At 35.3% G+C, this 20788-nt stretch overlaps 1 protein-coding gene across 1 annotated transcript in view; it reads right to left on the minus strand.

Annotated features, from left to right (window-relative positions):
* LOC104503148 (tolloid-like protein 1) overlaps positions 1 to 3840 on the minus strand; it is a gene marked incomplete at its 5' end in the record, with an annotated part of 75003 nt that extends 71163 nt beyond the window's left edge. Inside the window, one exon of the mRNA XM_010150108.1 lies at positions 3730 to 3840. Within this exon, the coding sequence (XP_010148410.1) occupies positions 3730 to 3840 (111 nt within the window). The remainder of the gene's footprint in view (positions 1 to 3729) is intronic.
* Positions 3841 to 20788: the final 16948 nt, after the last annotated feature.

Consider the following 20788-nt stretch of genomic DNA (forward strand, 5'->3'; position numbering starts at 1 on the left):
CAACTTGTCTTTGTTATTCAGACAAGTCAGGACAATTACATCATCTAATTATTATTTGGAGCTTTTTTTCTTCCTGGTGACCTTGACATCCTCAGAGCCATATTGATTGACAGCTAAAAGCCTCACTCTCACAGAAATTTCCTGAATGCATGCCATAGTCTTCTCATTTCAAGGGAGGGGAAAGAGGGAAAGCAAGAACCCAAAGTTTTATCAGAAAAAAAACCCCCACAACCAAAACTGTTACAAATTTAATATCACTTATTTTACTATGAAAGCTTTGGTTTTCTTTGTTAGCATGCAATAAATGTCCAGTGCACTCTCAAGGCTTTGAAACATCACATGGCAGTGTGAGACCTCGCAGGCATATATATGTGTGTCATGTCAGTAATCAATAAAGAAGAAAAATTAAGCTTACAAGTAACTGATTTTCACATTTACTGTGCCATTTACAGAAATGTAACACATTGCAGAAAGGTGTCCGTTTGATACATCTGCCACATACTCTCTTCACCTATAAACATTTTGTGGCTGCAAGTACCTTAGAGCACTGATAGTACTGTTCTAGTCAATATAACATTCAGAATTGTTCAGAAAGGTTTGTGATTTACAAAAATCTGTAGTAGGTTGTATTTTAAAATTCGATATCTGTTAGAGAACAAGAGTTTTCAAACTACTTTCACAACAGCAAAAGTAAAAATATAGAAATAAAAGGACCACTGAAACATTCAACCACTACTAAAAAGACCTTTCCCAACTTCTCATAAAAACTTTCAATATATATGTGGAAAATATATTTATTAGACAGCAACTTAAAATCATATTACAGATGAGAAAATTCCATATAAGGCAAGTGAGTTTATGTGGCTGCTCAGTGAATAACAATGTGCCTAATTATTTGGATTACACTGTCACATAGTTGCTGGCTCCCTTGAGAAAAATTTTCCAAATTTTTTAAAACATTTTAGATAGATGAGGTAATAGTTCTACACATTCTTTTCCAACTAGTTACATGGTAACTATAATATACACTACAGATAATATAACAATTCCATTCCTTGTATTGATTATTATTAATGTATTGTCTCTCATGGTAACATCTTATAAAAAAGGTATATAAACATTCCAAACAAATATTAAAAAAAAAAAATTAAAAAATCTATCAACTGTCATAGACATAACAGAAAAAAACCAAAGAATCCACTTACTATACTATAATTATTTCTAGGGGGGAAAAAAAATAATCATGTCTGTGTTAATACAGCCTGTGTGTTCCATTTAGTGAAAAACTGAAGAATTGTCTCACATAACTAATCTATCTTATATGTGTAATATACAGCCTTGTCAAACCACAGTCTAAAAAAGTTAACAAAAATAATTCATATTTGCTGCATCTTCTCATACATAAGGCAGGAGAAGGAGAATACTTCTGACAGTTTGGACTCATAATTACTTATACATTACAATTTTATCAGCTTCAGTGTTAGTTTTGTTTCCAATGTTTATGAGTATTACGTGGACAAAATGACAAATAAAATGGCAGATCCACACTTTAAGATGCTCACAGATTAAGTATCTGACTCTGCAAATCAGCCAGATAAACCTTACCCAAAAGAACAGTCACAAAATGTGAGTCAGAGTGAGCCTCGGGAATTCTAATCAGTGGTTGCAATGAAAATTGCCACTCCAAAACTCCATCTTGATAGTGTACACCCAAATATCTAACCCTTCTAACTGATGTCACCTTTAGTTTGTGAAGGTCAACAACAGAAAGTGCTCAGAAATCAAACTTGTAATTAATTGTTCTTCTGTCTGTAAATAAGGTAAAATATTAATTTTTAATTAATTTATTTTTTCTATTTTACAGGCATTTTATGTTCCTTTTCCAGCTGCTACCTCATATCAACCTGCAGTTGTTGGCAATTTGCTCCTTTGGACATTAGAGGGAAAAAAGCACACTGGGCTGTGCACTTTGCAAAACTTAGTTTATGCATCAAAAGGCTGTAAATGTAGAAAAATAATTACATATGTAAAGTGTAAAATTGAGTCCTCCAACTCTGTTTTTAGAAAAACCAAGAATGTTGAGGATTCACTGAGAACCACTGCAAAATCACTAATGTTATCAGAGGTTATTCTCCAAAGTCCAGTCCCTCTGGTCATAGCAGTTGCATTGACTCCTCTTGTGCAATAAAGGCAGAAAAATTTGATCCAGTCCTCAATAGGATGTCTCAATATCTTTCATAAGATACGGTGCACAGGAAAAGATAGCACACAAATCTCAAGACAAGTAAAAAACCAAAATTTAATAATAGAATATTAAATATTATTTTTAAATGGCTTAGAAAGGCGTATTGTTTCTGCAGAAATTGACACACACACACACAAAATAAGAACTCTGCAGTTAAAAATAAAGAATAGAAAAGCAGGAAGAAAGAGGAAAGTCAGCAGGCCAAAGAAATTTGTTGGCTGCATCCACTTTAAGGGAAAGTGACTGACCTTGCTCTCTACATTTTGTCAGCAAAACCTGAAATACCTTCAAAGCCCATTAAAACTATTTGTTTGGAGGAAAGGGAGACAGGGAAACCACTGACTCTATTAACATTTTAAATCCCAGTCTTCGTCTAGAAATTATGAAATAAGTTCCTGCTTCGAAAAAACAAGTGGCTTTAAATGGAGATAAAATAAATTTTTATGTTGTTATAAAAAATAGTCTAATTACATCTAACCTGGAAGTATAAAAATATTTTTAAGTATATCAGTACTGAAAGGTTAAATTGATAACTGCTTAATTGGTCTGAAAAATTCCTTTCTAATCATCCCTCAAAAGGATCCTTATATTCACATACCTGGAACCGTCAAGTTAATAGTAGCTCAGTTCAGGACCATATAGAACACGCTTAATAGAAAATAAATTTCAATTAGGCATTTATACATTTCCTAATAGCATATACTTTTCCTTAATAAGAGCTTTTTTGGCACCATAACCTAAAAGTTTACAAATTCTCAGTTATGAATTTATAAATCAGAGCCTGAAAGCACAGATATTTTTAGACAGACACCCATTTAGACATGGATTATGTTTTCTCTTCCTCACATACACATATATATTTACACATAAATAATATCTCTTCATCTGACTGAATATCCAACTGCCTGTGCTAATCAGATTGCATCTTCTGGCACTAATGCACTGTATGTCAACAACAAATAAACACGTATTAATATCTGTCAGATAAACAGTTGCTTTTTAGGCAAGGCAAATTCTAGCAAGGATGAAATGTTCTGGTGTTGCTTTCTCTCGATGGAACAGAAAAAAAGAGCAAAGGAGAGACTGTAGTCCAAGACTCCCAGTCTCACCTCCAGGATTTCACGTATATTCTCCATAGGGCATTTGGGCTCTGCTATCGGGAACTTATAGCAATGAAAGCAAAGTTTGTACAATTTCCTCTCCCACATGACCACCTGAAGAGTGGACTTATGGTTCCTAACAGCTTCTGCTCTTCAGTTCAACAAGATATGTTCAATCAGAAATGCCAAAATAAAATTAAACTTCTAACATTTTTCTTTCCAAAATTCTAAAAAAAATTATACTCATTGTTTAGTAACTTTTAAAAGTGTAAACTAATATTACCCAAGATATTATAGTGACTTTATACATTTAAAACAGATTGCCTCCTATGCAGAAGTAAATAACAGGAAAAATAAGTTAAATGCAAGCTTGAAATATCATACCTGTATTATGGCCAAGTCTTTCATTGGAGTGCTGTGTGAGATCAATCGTCCTGTCAATTTGAAAGATTTTTAAGTCTTCATCATCTAAGGCAATATCTCCCCAAAAGACAGCTTTAAATAAAAAAGAGCTCAATTTAATTAAAGAATTTATTTAGACATTAAAACCAACCTGAAGACTATAATGCCATGTTACGACCCTTGGGAAAATATGGGACAAATATATATTTATATTATATACATTTTCTTACTGGTCTATATTTTTATACAAAGAAAAAAACCTACCTAGTAAAAGACAAATAATTTGTTTCAGTATTCTCCTAAATTCATAGTCTATTTAATGTCTTTACACATTTCCTAAATATATTCATTTAAAGGTAATGTCAATCTTCACAAATTTTCAACATGTGTTATTATCAGTAAGTAAATACAACAAAGAATAAAAGACACTGAAACATGTTAACATTTGAACTATGAAGTCAAAAATACACAGTACTGAGAAAATACAATCTTTCCACCTCCTAACATCTTCCTGAAAATTAATTATTTGAAGTAACTGTTTACGCTTGTATCAATTTCTGTATTATATTATGTTTGTCTCAGAGAATTAATGTTTATCTGCTTTCCATCAAATTGAGTAAAAAACTGTATTTTTCATTTTCCTCTTGGTTTGTTTGTATGCTTTCCTTTTATAGTTAATATCAGTATTAGGATTCGTCCAAATACTTTGTTTTTCAAAGCTCCAGTCTCTCTTTCTTCTTTTTAACATTGTTTTAGCTTTTTTAGTGGGTTTCTTCTCTCTTTTCCTGTTCTCTTTCAGGCTCTCTCGCTTTTTTCTGTTCGACTTTTGCATAGCTAATTCATCTTCTCTAAGCTGCCTTCACAACTCAATGAACCAAGATATAGGCCCACTTGCAAGAATTCGGGATCTATAACCTCAGCTTTCATCTCTACCTATTTTTGGTGAGATTTTTTCCTGAAAGCTCCCTGTCAGCTCAAACTTACCATTAAAGCTGAACTCAACAGGCCATATCCTCCACTGCTGTGAATGAAGTCAACAGAGCATATGCCAATTAACATGAGCTGAAGTGGTTATTATCTTTATCCAAATTCTTTCTTTTTCCTCTCTCCACTGCCTCTGTCAATAGCTCTATTATTTGTGCTCTCAGAGTCACAAAACCCTTGGGTTCAATCTTGGTGTCATCTTCAACTCTTAAAAAAAGGAAGACATCACTGCTTGGTTGTTCATTACAGAGTTCCACAGCAAATTGCTTTCTTCGCTTCTATACAACTAAAACATTGTCAAAGTCCACCTGTTAAGAAATCATTCTCTCTGGTCTACTTCCATTCAAACTGAACCTAAATGTTACTGTTAATTAGCATTCTTTTTTTTTCCATCTGTTCTTTACATCATGTTGTAGAGACCATTCATCAGATAGTCTCATTAGTTCATGTTGCTGCAAAAGTTCCCTTTTTCTTACTTACTGAACCCCATTCATCAGTATTTAATAAAATCAAGATCAGAAAGTGTTTACTTTAGCAAAATTATATGTATTTCTAAAGAACTCCAAGATACTGTATTATTTCCTCCAATCTCCATTATTTTTCTTGAACCCAAGAAAACTAGGAGAAATCACATAGAAAATGCCTTTGTTCTGCCTTGTAAAATTAATTTTTTAAAAAGTACATCACCTACACAGACTTCCAAAATGAAAATGAACTTTTCTATTAAAATCATAACCAACATCTTCTGTCTTGCCTAAATATTAATATCTCTATGTATGTAATTTTTACACAAAAAGATAATGTTTCTTAGAAACTGGAAGTATTTGAAACCACTTTTGAAATGGTTCATGTAACTTCTCACACATTTCTGAACAGTCTCCTTCCAAGGGTCACTATTTCCTTACGTTCACATTGCCCATATTGGGGACGTCTTTCCTCTGGCTAGCCTGCTCTCACCAGTGGCTAGCTAGAATTGTTTTTGATTAACAACCAAGCACAAGATTAACAGTAATATAGCCATGGCAATATAACAATAATTGCTGATGTAAGTTTGATGTAAATGTAAACAGGTAATCTATGTGACCAATAGGAACTACATTCCCTAATGCAATAACTAAACATGATTTAACATTAAAGAAAGAAATATATACTATTGTTTATTTAAAAGTATAATAGAAACTTCAGAGCTTTCTTCAGGCCAGTGATTTTTTGACGCAAGACAATTCTGTTTTGGAGAAAAAGGCAAATATTTAAAAGATAAACATGATGAGAGGCAGAAACCTTTTTAGAATTAACTCATTTGATTTTAGCAACAATTCAATAACTGTCACTTGACTTTTTCTGAAATAAATCTGATTTTTCTGAATTAATTTCAGCATAGCTGGGAAGTTATACACCTAGCAAAAGGAACAACAGTTAACTGGCTACGCTTTAATTTAATTTCAATATAGTCCAAACAATCAGCAACTGAGACAAAAAGAGAGCTGATAATTTCTTCTTAAAAAATACACCCTTTTTACAGTGAAAAGTCTACCATGAATATAAATATTGCACTTTAAAAAATGAAGCACAAACCCACCTGAGTTATTAAAAAAAAAAAAAAGGTATTTCACATAACTCTCTGTGTGTGAACTTTTAAAAGTATCCTTTATTTTTTTTTTTTATGTCTGTGTAAGTGTCAAAGCACTTGGTAACTAGAGAAGACTGTATTTTTATCTCCTGCATTAAAACTTTTATGGCCTGAAACTATCTGAAGAAGTCACTCTGTATACTTCATCCTGTCACACACCGATCTTAACCTTGCAGAAAGCAAGCAGAGGATTGTTTGGGTATGTAAGGCATGATGTTAAAGACTTTGCTAAAAGCAGTTTAGGATTAAGAGCTTTATTAGCTACCTCTAAGGAACTTCTGACAGAATTGACCTGTTCAGCTCTGCACTTCTCTCATTTTTCACAGATATTTCATTCATAAGTTTGCTCCAGAAAATTAACAAGAATCTGATAACCAACTCAGCATTAAAAAAAAAGTGAAACAAAATTGTTAATTCCAACTTAATTTCAAAATCACTTCAAAATGATCCAAACAGAATTTTAATACACCTCCACTTATTCCAGTTTGCTTCATATTATCTCATATTCTATCTGCTCAGTGATCAACTTTATGTTTTCAGGCAGCTTTTTCATTTAATTTGACAATAAAAGACTGACAATAAACTCCCAAGGAAAATCTGTTGAAAACTACTGTAGCTGAAAGAGCATCTATTACAGGGGAAAGAATTTAATATATCTCATATTATAAATAAGTTCTTAATAAAAAAAGAAAATGTATCTTTTTGTCTAATACTTGATAAAGTGATACATATCCTGTTATAACAATTTTCATACAACTTTGGGTTTGGGGTTTTTTTTTAGGGAGGGGTGATATGTTTTATATGGCCTCTACATTATGCATTTACACAAATTCAACAGAGATAACACATGCATTAATTTCTGAAAGATGGACACAACCTGACTACCCAGTTAAACTGTGTTTTTCTGTAATAGCAGAGAAGGATTTGTGTAGTAAAATCCTCAGTGCCTGTAGATGCTGTTCTGCTTTCACACAATTCATTCAGCCAAACATCAATTTCAAAAAGGCCTTATTTAGTTAAAATACAAAACACTGCCATGTAAAGCAGCTAAGTGTGCTACATGCAATTAGCTCATGAGCATGAAAATAAACAGGAAAATAAGTAGGTTGTAAATGGTATCTGCCTTCCAGAGAAACACAAATTATTCTAAATATATGTATGTACACATAGGTATGAATCAATCAACATACAGTGTTAAGACAAAATATTCTTTCATGACCTTCGAGAAGATAGTTGGTAGTCCATGGAACAAGAAAAAAATCAAGTGATTATATCCATGGGGCTGTGATAGGTAATAGGATGGCTCATTCTGGGATTTGAAATATCAGTTAAGTCTGCAAAATATATACAGGATTATATTCCTTATAATCGTAATAACAAAATTATCTACCTGAAACTTCCTTCACAATTTGTCCCACAACTATTAATTTTTAAAGCTCATACCAGAAGCAGACATTTTAAAATGAAATATATTCCTTATAGTATTCACATTGATACTAGTAAGTATAAAACACAACTAATAACGATTGCTAATGTTTGCCTGTACAGCACGGGAGTTTGGCAGAAGGAAGCCTGCCCTACCTTGGGACAAGTCAGGAGCACCCAGCTACCAAGGACAGCTCTAAGAGACTCATGCTGTCGGAGACCACTACGCTCCAGAAACCACTGTCATAACATGATTTGTTCTGATGACTAGCAGGCCAGAAAAATGTTCAACTCGAGTACAAACTTCTAACATTGGGAAAGCTTGTGAAAATAGAATTAGAGAAATTCTTTCTTAGACTTTCTCAAACTGAGATGTAAACTGTGATCAGCCACACAGGTATTATGCTGTTATATGAGCAGATGCAAAATTGGAACAGGGAGATTATAAAGATACCAACAAAAGGAACAAGGCACTATTAGAAGACATTTTAAAAGCAAAGCCTCAGGGTTTGGTATGCTACTAGGAGTGGAAATCACTGGAAGTTTATGCTTCATCCCCTTCATAGAAGCTGCCAAGAATGGACAACAAAATAGAGTTAACTGCAAGACAAAATTGAAATATGAAGAGCTCCTTTAATGTCCTTCAATGGGAGGTGGGACACCCAGCACTTCTCAAAATCTGACCAGTAATTCATGCAGCAAGAGGTGTCAAAAAAGTGTGTTGGCCCAGGTTCAGGGTAGATATTCATCTAAACCCACATGTGCAGTGGTTCCAATTAACAGCCTCTTCTATAACTGAGTCATTGAGTACTTCCCTGTAACAACACAGCTATGTGCATTATAGTCTATCCTGGTGAGTCATTTCTTTCCATATAATCCATTCACGACTCACATAACTGCCTCTAACTCTGAAAAGGAATATTTTGAGCTAAATAAGTAAAAACAATTTCACCTCATTACAGGGAGGCAACATGTACTACTATAATTAATGTGATTTTTGTATTCCCAGCTGATTCAAATCAGTTCGGTCTTTCTAAGATTTTCAGGTGCAAAACATTTTTCTTATAAATCATTAAAATGAGAACAAGACAGGGTAAACAAACAACAAAAGCTCTTATATGCAACCACAAGCATAAGACTGCATGCCATACCCTGAACTCTTTCTGAAAATCATTCTTGTCATGAGTACTACCTCCAGCCATAACAGTGTATTTCCACATTACTATACAGAGCTGACAGAACTTTAAGAAGAAATTAATGAATTGAAGTTAATTTAATCAAGTGTTTGATAATGCATCCAAATGACTTTTTAAGGAACAAAAAACAATGACAGAAAGAAAATATTATATATAATTTTAACATCTTTAAATAGAAGACCAAGGCAGTCTACTTTCACAGACACACCAAAAAAAGATATTAGCTACTCCATTAATTTCATCATGAACTATTTTCAAATCTTCACATGCCTATGAGCAAATGTTAGTGAAACCTCTTGATTTACCTGAAAAAGCTCATCTAGACACACCTGCAAGGGTTATAACACCTCTGACTGGCTCCTCTCTTCTTTATATTTACTGTAAAAGTAAATGGTGTAAAATAGCAAGGTCATCAATACTCATACCAATTCTATTTTTCTGTACTCCTGCTTCAAACCCCTAACTAGAAAACCACCATTTTCCCTAAAGAATGTATCACTTCCACTTCCATTGGAAAAGAAAATAATGATGGATGAGTACTTTAAACATCATCAGACTGTGTAACTGTTAGAAATATATTCCTCCACTCTTGTGACTGTGGCATCTCTTGACAACACCTCGCATAGGCATAAATAAAGTCATCCTGAAATCAGCTAGCAATTTACTCAGCTCTTCAGTGAAAGTGACTACAGTTTCCCTGTTGATATTACTACCTGCAACTCACCCCATCTCATCTCAACCACGCTTAGAAGCCTCTCCTGTTCCCCACACACAATGTTTTTAGCTTCCTTCCTTTCAGCATGTGTTCACATTTATGGCAAGGCAACATCCACACTTGTGGAGCCACGTCTGTGGTATATAGCATTTCACTGCAGCTCCTTCACGCTGTTCTCCAAAGTCTGCAGGAAGTTATTACCAAACTGACCCAACCAAAACAGAAGAACAGGTATGACCTGGTTGTGATCACAAAAACAACAGTTGTAGAACTGAAGGTGGGAGAAGAGAAGTAATTGCTGGAGAGGCATCCCCCATCCAGGGCCAGCTGGTTCCAGGCATCCCTCCCAGGCGCATGGCAGTCAGATCATAGCACAGATGGGCTACGTGTTAAGTGGCGTGCAGCACTGGAGCATGTTCCAAGTTTTTCAAAGCAGAAAACTTCTCCAATACAAAGCAGTACTCTCAAGGAAAATGGAGTACTTTTGAGACCCTTTATCAGGGTAAAGTCTTCTCTTATCAAAAGAAGCATTTGAAGAGCCTGATATTTGTGAAAGGGGTTAACAATTTGCTAGAGATATTTCTTCATGACATAACATAAATCCTGAATTACAGATGTCCATTTCCCCTGAGCTAACTGCAGTTTTTGCCTTGCTCTTAATTTCGAAGTAGTGACTTTTTTAATAACATTTTTTCATGTTTCCTTTTCTGAGGGACAATTTCCATATTCCTTTAAAATTAGTACTAAACAAAGAAAGATCTTTGAGAAAGACAAATTTGCAATCTTAGGTAAAAGGACAAGCTTCACTCCTGCACTTAATGAACAGTATTTTGAGGACAGGCTCTTTAACAATGCAACAGCTCCTCCATGAAAGATTTGGTTCTCAGTTAAACTGTTCAACCTGGCAAGCTTCCTGACTTTCAGTAACTATTTTCTCTTTCTAATGCAAGTGCATCGTCAACGTCACACACACTTTGTAACTAGTAAAATCTATTTCTCATGTAATGGGTTAACTGCTGAAGTGAATGCAGAGGACACTGGTGAGCAAACACTGAAGGTGGCTGCACACCATGTTGGCAAGCAAGAAGCTACTCTAAGAATGTTCTTCATTACTGATCACTGCCTCAGGCCAAACAAACCAACCTACAAAGAAAAACTTTAGGTTTGTTTTAGCAAAAGAAACCTACAGAGAAATACTCTGAAATAGATCCATTTAACCATCCTGCTATTAACTTTTTAAGTTATTATTTTCTACTATTTATACTTTTAAGACTGCAGAAATAGTCAAAATAAAAATGTATTTTCAAACCTAGCCTTTCTTAAGAGCAGTTGTCAACCACTTTGAAAAGAAAGCCACAGGAAGAAACCAGTGGCTCTCCGAAAGATCGATTACCAAAAATATAGGGTAATCACAGCTTATTTTTTTTACCACAACAAATGCTGACCTGCTTTATATGAAATCACATGCAAGAGTACCATCGTTTCCTGGGTCTGTTACTCCTTCTGCCATTGTGATAACAGAGGCAGTAAGGGAAACACTTCTCCATCTTCCTGGGAAGGATGCATGTGACCCCTAGCAGAAGCCACTGCCCCAGTATTTACTGACCTTTCATTTAGTGATAACAGGCTGTGGTTTCCGGGATAGGAAAAGAGGGCTGATGGGTCATGGGGTCTTTTTGCTGTCCCCAGACACCTGCAAATGCTGACTACTTCTGCTATAGCTAGCTTTATTAAGGAGACTAGAAAAATATTCCTGGGAGAAATATGGCCTGTAATATCACAACAGTCACATCTACCCCAGTTAGCCCTGTATGACCACTACGATGCCAATAATATTCATCTGCATTTTACTTTGAAACTCCATTATCCTGTGAATAGCCTTAGGGTCAAGGTTTACAAAGTTAACTATATGGCTAACCTTTCTTACCAGTAGAAAGAACAGGCTCCATGGGGCAAAATTAACACTCTCAAAGTGAAATATTTTAATAAAACTAGAAAGAACAAAACTCATTGTTTTAAAATTAAGAATAGAAATTAATAATGGAATTGAATGAATTTTATAGATTAAAGATGGGAAAATGGATAACAAAAAAAAAAAAAAGCTGCATAAAGAAGAATGGAGAAAACCTGTTGTTGGAAAGAAAGTTGTCAGTCTGAGCATGCCACCTACATGAAACAGCTGTTAGGGATGAGACAGACACAGCAACAGCTACAAGGCCTCCCCAAAGAGACCCAAATTAGGCCTTAGACATTTTCATTTGAACACCAAGAAAACAGAATAGGGTTCCCAGATAAAGTGATTTGCCAAGCTAACTGCTAATGCATGGCACATTTTATTCTTTGACATTACACCCATATTAATCAACTATACCTACTTTGTACAGGATTTTTTATAACACAGCTGATGTTTTACAGCTTTTTGTTTTCCTCATACTGCCAAAACCTCAGGTCAAATTAGCTTCTCTAAGTTCACAAAATCAAATGCATTTTATGAGTGAAGTACCATACCTTTCATAAGGTTTTTCCACACAATTAGCAAAATTTCTTTTTGCTCAGGGCAGACTTAGGTATTTTTAAATTAAAATAATACTTTCATCACCATGAAACAACTGTGCATCACTTGAGCACAGTACTATTTTCTTTGTTCCAGAAACTGAATTCAAACAGTTCAGCATGGTTATTAAAAGAAAAATATTTTTCTTGTTTTACTTGGCAGTTTTGAAATATTACTTTCCTTCTAATCAAGAGGTAAAAAAGGAGCTAGAAGCTTACATGTTCAGATTCACCCACATGAATGCATCTGGGGACAGGGAAAGTGTTATTGTGCAGTCCTCTTTTCAAAACAAAACAATTTCTAGTTTGATGACTGATGCTTCAGCCTCAAAGCCTCAGAAGAGAAGAAAGGTACCAGCAATGTCTGAAGATAGGAAAGTGCAGCATAATTATCAAACAAACCATCAGACACTGGAAATATTTCATTTTCTTTCTTAGAGTTTTGCAGCTCTTGCAGTCTTCAGCCCAATGCATATTTGTGTAACCTGGGAAGGGCAAGTGGGCTTTCAGTGTTACTTGTAAAGCTCGCTTAAGCAAAACACCATGCAACCCAGTGAAGACAGGTGCACTTTACAGGCTAGGTAGCTGCAAACTGAAAACACCACCCTGACCAGTCAACAAGCACGGAAACTTGCACCACATGATTGTCATACATAAAGGGTATCGTGGAGGAAACAAACATCAAGTGGGATTTATGAGATAACCATTCTTGAGCAAAGACCACCAGGACTACAAATGCCTTCCATGCTTCCTCTCCTGACTTTAAGAAAAGACATGCAGAGGTTGAATGAAGCAAGGAAATAAAATCAAATTAAGTACAAAGGGAGAGAGATACAAAATGGAGAAAAGTAGGACATTGAAGACTTTGAAAGAAAGAGGTGCAAGACCTTGTAGGTAGCTGCAAGGAAGACCATTACCATAAAGCAGGCAAAGAGCTACAGACTTTCCTCAGATGTTTTTACTTCAGAGAATAGAGGTAAAATACATGATATGTTTTCCAGAACAAAAATAACAAAATACTCAAAATTTACTTAAATAGACTACTGAGGGCTTGGGACAAACCAGTTTTGGTCACAACTTCAGTTTAACTTCCTAGCCTTTCAGTGACAGAGTAAGTAACAGGATCAAAAAGTATAATTTCTGATAAGATAAAAGAAGAGATTTACATGTATTACACGAGAAGTAATATTTTAGATAAGCTGTTACCAGGTCTTAGCCTTTGCAAACATGTTTTCCTGGGGGTTTGCTGCTTCCAAAGACACTCAGGCAAGTCTTGAATGGTGCTACTGGAAGAGTCCTGGTGCACAGACCAGAGAGACTGAGCTTGACACAAGGCTGGCTAAAGCCCATGGAGCACCAGCACTGTGCAATAGTTGAGCGGGAAGCAGCAGTAGCTGTCTGGGGATTTGGAGAGCAACCCAGAAGGCAGTTAATTTACAAAAAAAGATTGGTAACTACTGCTTAACTAAGATATCTCCCTTTGGAAATACCAGTCTCCAAGAAATTTCACAACTATAATGTTCTCTCTGGTTCTACAGGTTGTTAATATGGAGCATAAGTGGATAAGGAACTCAGTAATAACTGAGATAATTCTCTTACGTGCTTTGACAATAAGAAGCCAAATATTTATATAGTAACACTTTCCTTAGATCTTGACATTAGAATATAATAAACATGTCACATTAATACTACAGTGTAACAGCACTGATCTATGTGGAAATCCTCTCTTTCTGTACCATTTCCTCATCTTTGGGAAATGAAAAAATGTGTTTCATTTTTTCACAGACAAAGTTTCAAGTAGGCTAAAGTAGTACCTCTAAAACAGAAAATCCCTGAATAATCACTAAATACAACCAAAGATTTATACACAAAGCCAAATGCATATCTGAGGGATTATCTGGCATTCAGGATCAAGGTTGTCATTATACCACATGAAATACATGTTGCTCCATTTGCACTGTCTTAAATTTAAACATGCCGAATTATTAACTGTATTTAAATAAACCTTTATTTAGGCTTCAGAAGTGATTTACATTAGCAGCTGCAGCTTTGTGTTTCAGTATTTTTTGTCATGAACCTCACTTAAGTCACTCCATCTTGGTCTTAGCACATCATTCTGTGACCTGACACTGCGGAAGAGACACGGAATGGGTCTAAAAAGCTCTTAATGCTGCTTTTTTTGGCAGTGATCCTGTGCTTCATACAGCAAGTTCTGGGTGTTGGACCAACGTAACACTATATTCCTGTCCACATTCAACAGATGCCTTCCACTACATTTTTCTGTTACCAGAGTACAAATTCTAGTCCCAACAGCTAGAAAGTTGAAACGTGACTGTTTTGCCCCTTATCATTCAATTCACATCAAAGTTTAAAATAGAAATGATGAGTCCCATTTGTCACAACTATTTTGTTTACTTGTTACTAAATACTATTTTTCCAGCATTTCTAATTGAAGGGGTTGTGTTTTTTTTCCCATGGAGTTTCTGCACAGCTGCTGATTATTTTTTGGACACAGCAAGTAAAACAGGAACTGAAAAAATAACCTCAGAGTTAGAGAGTCAACAGTAAATGAGCAGTGGAAAATCATTGATACTATCTAATGTCTAATATCAAGTTATTAACACTCCATACATCTGAATCTTATATAGCTTAATATTCTGAACAATTTTAGCCATGATAGCACTTAAGACAGAACTCAAACAATGTCTAATATTTTGTCTCTTGATAGATGCAATGAGACTTCATCTCGGTTTTGCATTTGTTCCCTCTCAAAAAACACTATTCTGCTATAGAAAACCCTTCCTGTGTAGCTGCTGAAAGCTTTTTTAAATCCTTGTTTTTAAACAGTAAAGGATATTAGCCTTTTGCGAATACTCTGCTGCGAGCCAGTGGAATCTCCTCCCCATTCTGAAGAGAATTATACATGTTGCACGCAGTCCAAACTTACTCACTTCCTAGGTTTTGGCACTGTTGGTAATTCAAGTATCATCAACAGAACTTAAGCGGGGGAGGTAGGGGAGGGCAATTAAAAAAAAAAAACCCCAACCCACAGCTGCAACTTTCTCCTGCCCCTACATTTTCTTTCCCAGAATGTCTTTACCCCCATACTTGTGAGACTGCAGTCACTACTGCCACACCCCCAAGCTGCCACGAAATTGATTAGGTTAAATTGTTTATATTTACAGTGGTATTTTACACAAGCACTTAAGAGTTTGCTACTTGTTAGCAACTGATTGTCAGACTGATGTACTAAAAGCAAATAAAGGAAAAAGAAAACCAATAACAAAAAACACGTATGAGTCCCACAGATTTTATTACAGACAATCTTGTGGTGTAAAATAGTAGCTATGTAAAAGTTCAAGAATTTCACAAATCTTAAAAGAAAGCAAATAGTTATACCTTGGTTAAGCTTCCCATTCCCAGAAAATCAGCCCCATGCTGATCCTCATTTTATAAGGCATTTAAGTTTGTATGTCAAACAGAAACACTAAAGTGCCAATGCAAATAACAGATCCTGACTTTTTCTCCACATCTCCTAGTCTTCTTTTCTTGCCATCATTAAGCAACTGCAGTTCCTTATGTACCACTTAACACCAGATTTCTTAGACTGCTTTATAATAGTGGCCCATATGTTAGCAGGAACAGCGTACCGTGGTCCATTTGCTAATCCACTCGCAGGCATCATTTCTCCCATTGCAACTGCAACAGTTTTAATTACAGCTGTTGTTTGCATGAATACAGAGAAGATAGATACTAAGTATTTAGTGGGTTTTAATGCCTTCAGTTTTTAATTAATAAAGACATTACTGCCTAAATTAGTCTCAGGATATTTTTAGGTGTCTTTTGATACAATTCAGCAGCTGGAACAAAGGATGTGAGCCAAACATGATGTTTCTAGTCTGATCATCCTGGGCTAGTATGCTCTGCTGGCCATGAGGGGTGTGTCTTTTGACAGCAACACACTAGTGGCCTCAAATAACCTCTTAATATATCTCTGGATACAGGAATTACACAAGACATCGCAAATACTAAGCTTCCTTCAAGCTCAGAGAAAATACAAATATTTAATATAGTTAACATTCAGAACAAATATGCCAAATAAAATATTACCCTTTTCAGAGGCCTGCTATTTAGCCTATGGCATATAGGGTCCAATATTTCCAAATTCCTTGACTATTAAGATTTTGGGAATCAGAAAATTTTAATGGACTACTTAACTTTTAGGTGATTTTATACTTTCTTTATTCTTTTATGCTTTCAAGGCAAATTATTCATAAATAGGAATGAATATGGAGAAAATCACAGAAAAATCACTTGACCAGCTAGAACTTGAGCACTCAGAACACAGGCTGCTGTCACACTTACCCCTTGAATAGATCATATGTATTATTACTGTATTCTTAAAACATTGCCTTTAGAATGATGTCCATATGTTAAATGAAAAATCCTGTGTTATTAAAAGGCATACTCCAGTAAATATTCAAGAGACCTGATTTACATGCAGGAGGGAAAAAAACCCTAACATACAAAACATACACTTTCCTCTACCCACTATCTCTTGTCATATGAATCCTAGTCTGTAAATCATAATCCTAAATGTCCACGTTTCTAATGTAAAAATTTTGATAGTACACTGTTTTAAGTGTTTCCCTGAGTTAACAGAAGTGCAATTAAAAACAGAATTCCCCATATCGAATCAAATGGAAGGGTTTGCTTATCCAGTGCTCTGAAGCAGTGCTGTTTAAGCCAGCCATCTCACTGGTCAGTCCTAAGGTTTGAAAAGGAATGCCAGTCACCTAAACTTTAAATTTCCTGTTCAAAATAAAATATCCACAGACTGTCATTTTATAGAAATGTATCTGGTTGAAGCTATTCTAGAAAGAATTATGTAACAATATTTCAGCTTGTGGATTGGTAGCATGAATCCTGCTTCACATATTAGGCAGCTGTAATATTTACTCCTATTGTGAAAGTGAGCACCTTTCTCACTTTCTCAAGTTATTCCCCAAGAACATGAATCTCAAAAAGAAAATAATTTTATCATGACATTAGCATTACTGGTATAAACACATCTAAGAGCAGAATTCATTCAAATGCCATATAAAAATGTCAATTAGAAGCACCTTCATGGGTGTGAAAATCAGTGACATTTGTAGTTTATAAATTAATCCTTTTCACTTGTCTAGTTATGAAACTAAATTTTTTTCTAACCCTGAAGAGGGAAAAAGTCCGTTAAGATATTGAGCTTTTTAATACAATCAGTAGAAATAGCTCAGTAGAATCTTTTAGAAATTTCATACTCAATTTCAACTTCAGAACTGACATATTAATCTTCAAACTAACAAATATCTAGAGGCAGAAGGCAGAATAGAAAGAGACAGAAAACTCCAGTGTAATCTATAAGACATAGTGTGAGAAAAAAAAAATCCTATACTACAGGATTTAAGATTTTTTTTTTTTCATGGCACACAAAAGGAAGAAACCTAACTCTATATTGTAAATATACCAGGAAACTGTCCTTCAGGCATCCTAAAAACTTCTTTAATTTTGATGAATGTCTTAGAAATTCATGAATGCACAAGGGACACTTCAGAGAGCAGTAAATGACCTAACCCAAAGTTTGAGAACAGAAGACATCTTCATGTGCTAAAATGACTTCATTTGTTTTCATGAAACATGGGAGGAACATCTGGCAGAACAGGAAAGGATTCTGGAGCTTTTTAATGCATCAGAGCTCAAGTTAGGTGGAGGGATTTGGGGTTTTCTTTGGATTGCTTGTTTAGCTTTGGCAAAAGGGTACATCACTTTTCTGGGACTTAGAGAAAATGGGCTAGAACCCTGGAGTACAAAACTGGATGGAAAGGATTGCAAGATTCCTACAGATCGTGAGAAAATATAGTAAAGATCTAGGAAGTGTGGATTTTAAGAGATTAAAACAAAAACCTGCAAAACAAGCAGCAGTATTATACCACCTGCATCAATTCCATTTGGAAGAAAACACCAAAAAGCTTGTAAATCACTAAAACTAATACTTCTATTTCCAAACTTATGCTTGAGTGACTGGACAGATCCAACCTATTTGTTAGCAATCTGTGATGCATTAAAGGTTATTTATTGGATTTGTACTTAAACAAATTATCTTGATAAAATGAGGCAAACAGGAAAGCCATGTACTCTGCTCACTCCACAGGGATACTTCCAGTACCAACAAAATCCTGAAAAGCAGAATGCAGCTGCCACTGCTCTCATTCCACAGGCTGTACTGAACAAAGAGTAGCGCTTACTACTGGTTAACTAACGGTGATAGCCAGTCCATGCTCTGTCTCCCAGGACCCAGCACAAAGTATTGCACAGCATGTCACCCACCACCTGTCAGAGAGCCACCCCAGGGGATTCCTCAGGCAGGGTTGCCCTACAGAGAGCACCCCTAGTCCCTGGGCTCAGCAAAGCTTCATGTGCAAGCATAAAAAAAGCATTAATATGCTAGATTCTTGTTGTTAGAGCAACATATAAGTTTTCTTCAAGTATGGATTTTGAACATTATTAATTCCAGCATGAGAGTATAACTACACTTCATAGCTTTCCATTTGGTAAATGGATTTTTCCTGTTCTTGATATTTCAAAAATAGAACTAAAATTAAAGTCATTGGTTTTTGTTAGTTTATCTTAGTGGGTTTTCCTTTTATTTAACCCCCAAAACATAAAGACTGAGTGGGTGAAAGCAAATTAAAAGCCTAGTTATACATCCAATTGAAATTTTCATGGAATACCCACAAGTTCCTTGTTTTATCAACACAGCACTTTTAGTAATGCCATAAAAATAATTTGTTCTGCAGTTTTGTTAATATAGAAATATATAATTGTTCAAGTTACTGCTGGCACCATCAACTTTATCATATGCAACTTCCCATAATTTCTCAAGACCATTTTAAAAACAGTACATTCCCTTCACTATTCCTGTTGAAAACTTTTTCTGTGATACTTCCAATTCAAAGCTGACTTTGCTTACTTGGCTTTAGACTTTTATTTCTTGTAAAGCCTGTTAACGCTACCACTCAATTTTCATAAACCAAAACAACAAATGTAAGTGTAGAGGCCATTCGAACTAGAACAGGTTAAAATATATCAAGTCAGAAAGTACAGTTTTCTGACAGTATTGCTGGAATTCCTACCACGCAATAAAATTCTGTAAGAGCACTTAACTGATAACACACTTCATGTTACCAAATAATAATAATGTTAAATCAAAATTATTTAAGCCTTACTGCACAGCAAGATATAGATAGCTAAAGCTTAAAATTACCAGCAAGATAATGAAGATAAGTGGATTCTTAAAGAAAGCCATAAAGACAGCAAAAGTTAACTTATCAGACAGACTTTATACTGAGAGATAAAAACAATTATTTAAGACTTTTAAATCTCTAGGTTAATATAAGATTGATAAACTGACTTTGTCTTTGCTAGGTATGTCACATGTTCATGTCAAATACTAAATGTTTCTTCCATACAAAATTGAAGAAATTATCTCCATATTACTAGCATTAGACAAAACCAGCTATATTTAATTAATTAAAATGGCCTTTAGACAAAATAAGGCATAATTAAGTATAAAAATTATCATTCAGCTGCATCTTTTTTCTTGCAAGAATTATGTCTTAACTTAAAGCTATAAAACTATTTTTCAACTAGAAGAATATATAGAAACCTATGTGAAAAAGCAGCAAATGGCAAGGGGCTACTGTAAATGTATGCAATGAGAAAGACAGGTCATAAACACAGAGTGACCAGGACTACCTGCTAAACTGAACCCACAACAGTCCAAAACAGCAGTTAATGTCCAACTCAAATAGATGTAAATAAATTCATGTATTTAGAACACATGTGTGTGCACATGCATGTACCTATGAAGAATGCATGACATACAATGGGAAGCCAGACAGTATCCTTGAAAACACACACCTCAAAAGGACTTGGGGTCTGCATAATATGCAACCGCAAAACCAATGGTTTGGCCCAACAGCAGCCAAGAGCAAAGTATGACTTTTGACATGACTGGAAATTGAGAGGCTGTTCTTGGCCACCTTGTCAGACTGGGCGTATCTCTGGCCACCTCAGCAGAGAAGCATTAGGCACATGGATCAGACAGAGCCTGCTTGGTTTCTTATCAAGCTGGTAAGCCATGGAAAACAACATGGGAGGGAACTGGGGAAAAGCCCAGGGTACACTGGAAATGCAGCTGAATAGAAACAATAGAAACCCACTTACCGACAGGACATGGAAATAGCAGTGGTGAATAACCAGGTTAAACATGATTTTCAGTGCAGTATTATGGCCCAAGAAGTGTAAGCTATTTTAACAGAGGGATGGTGTATAAGCACAGTAAGTATTTTACCTGGTAAACAAACTTAACAGACCATTGGCAGAACAGCTAGTTCAGGTTTGAGATACGCTCTCTCTCAACAGAATGCTGACAGACTGGAACAGGTTCAGAAAGCATCTATGCAAAGGATTTTTCATTAGTATAATGAGAGACCTGAG

The sequence above is a fragment of the Eurypyga helias genome, unplaced genomic scaffold, assembly GCF_000690775.1.
Source record: "Eurypyga helias isolate BGI_N326 unplaced genomic scaffold, ASM69077v1 scaffold7270, whole genome shotgun sequence".
In the NCBI taxonomy this organism is placed as follows: domain Eukaryota; kingdom Metazoa; phylum Chordata; class Aves; order Eurypygiformes; family Eurypygidae; genus Eurypyga; species Eurypyga helias.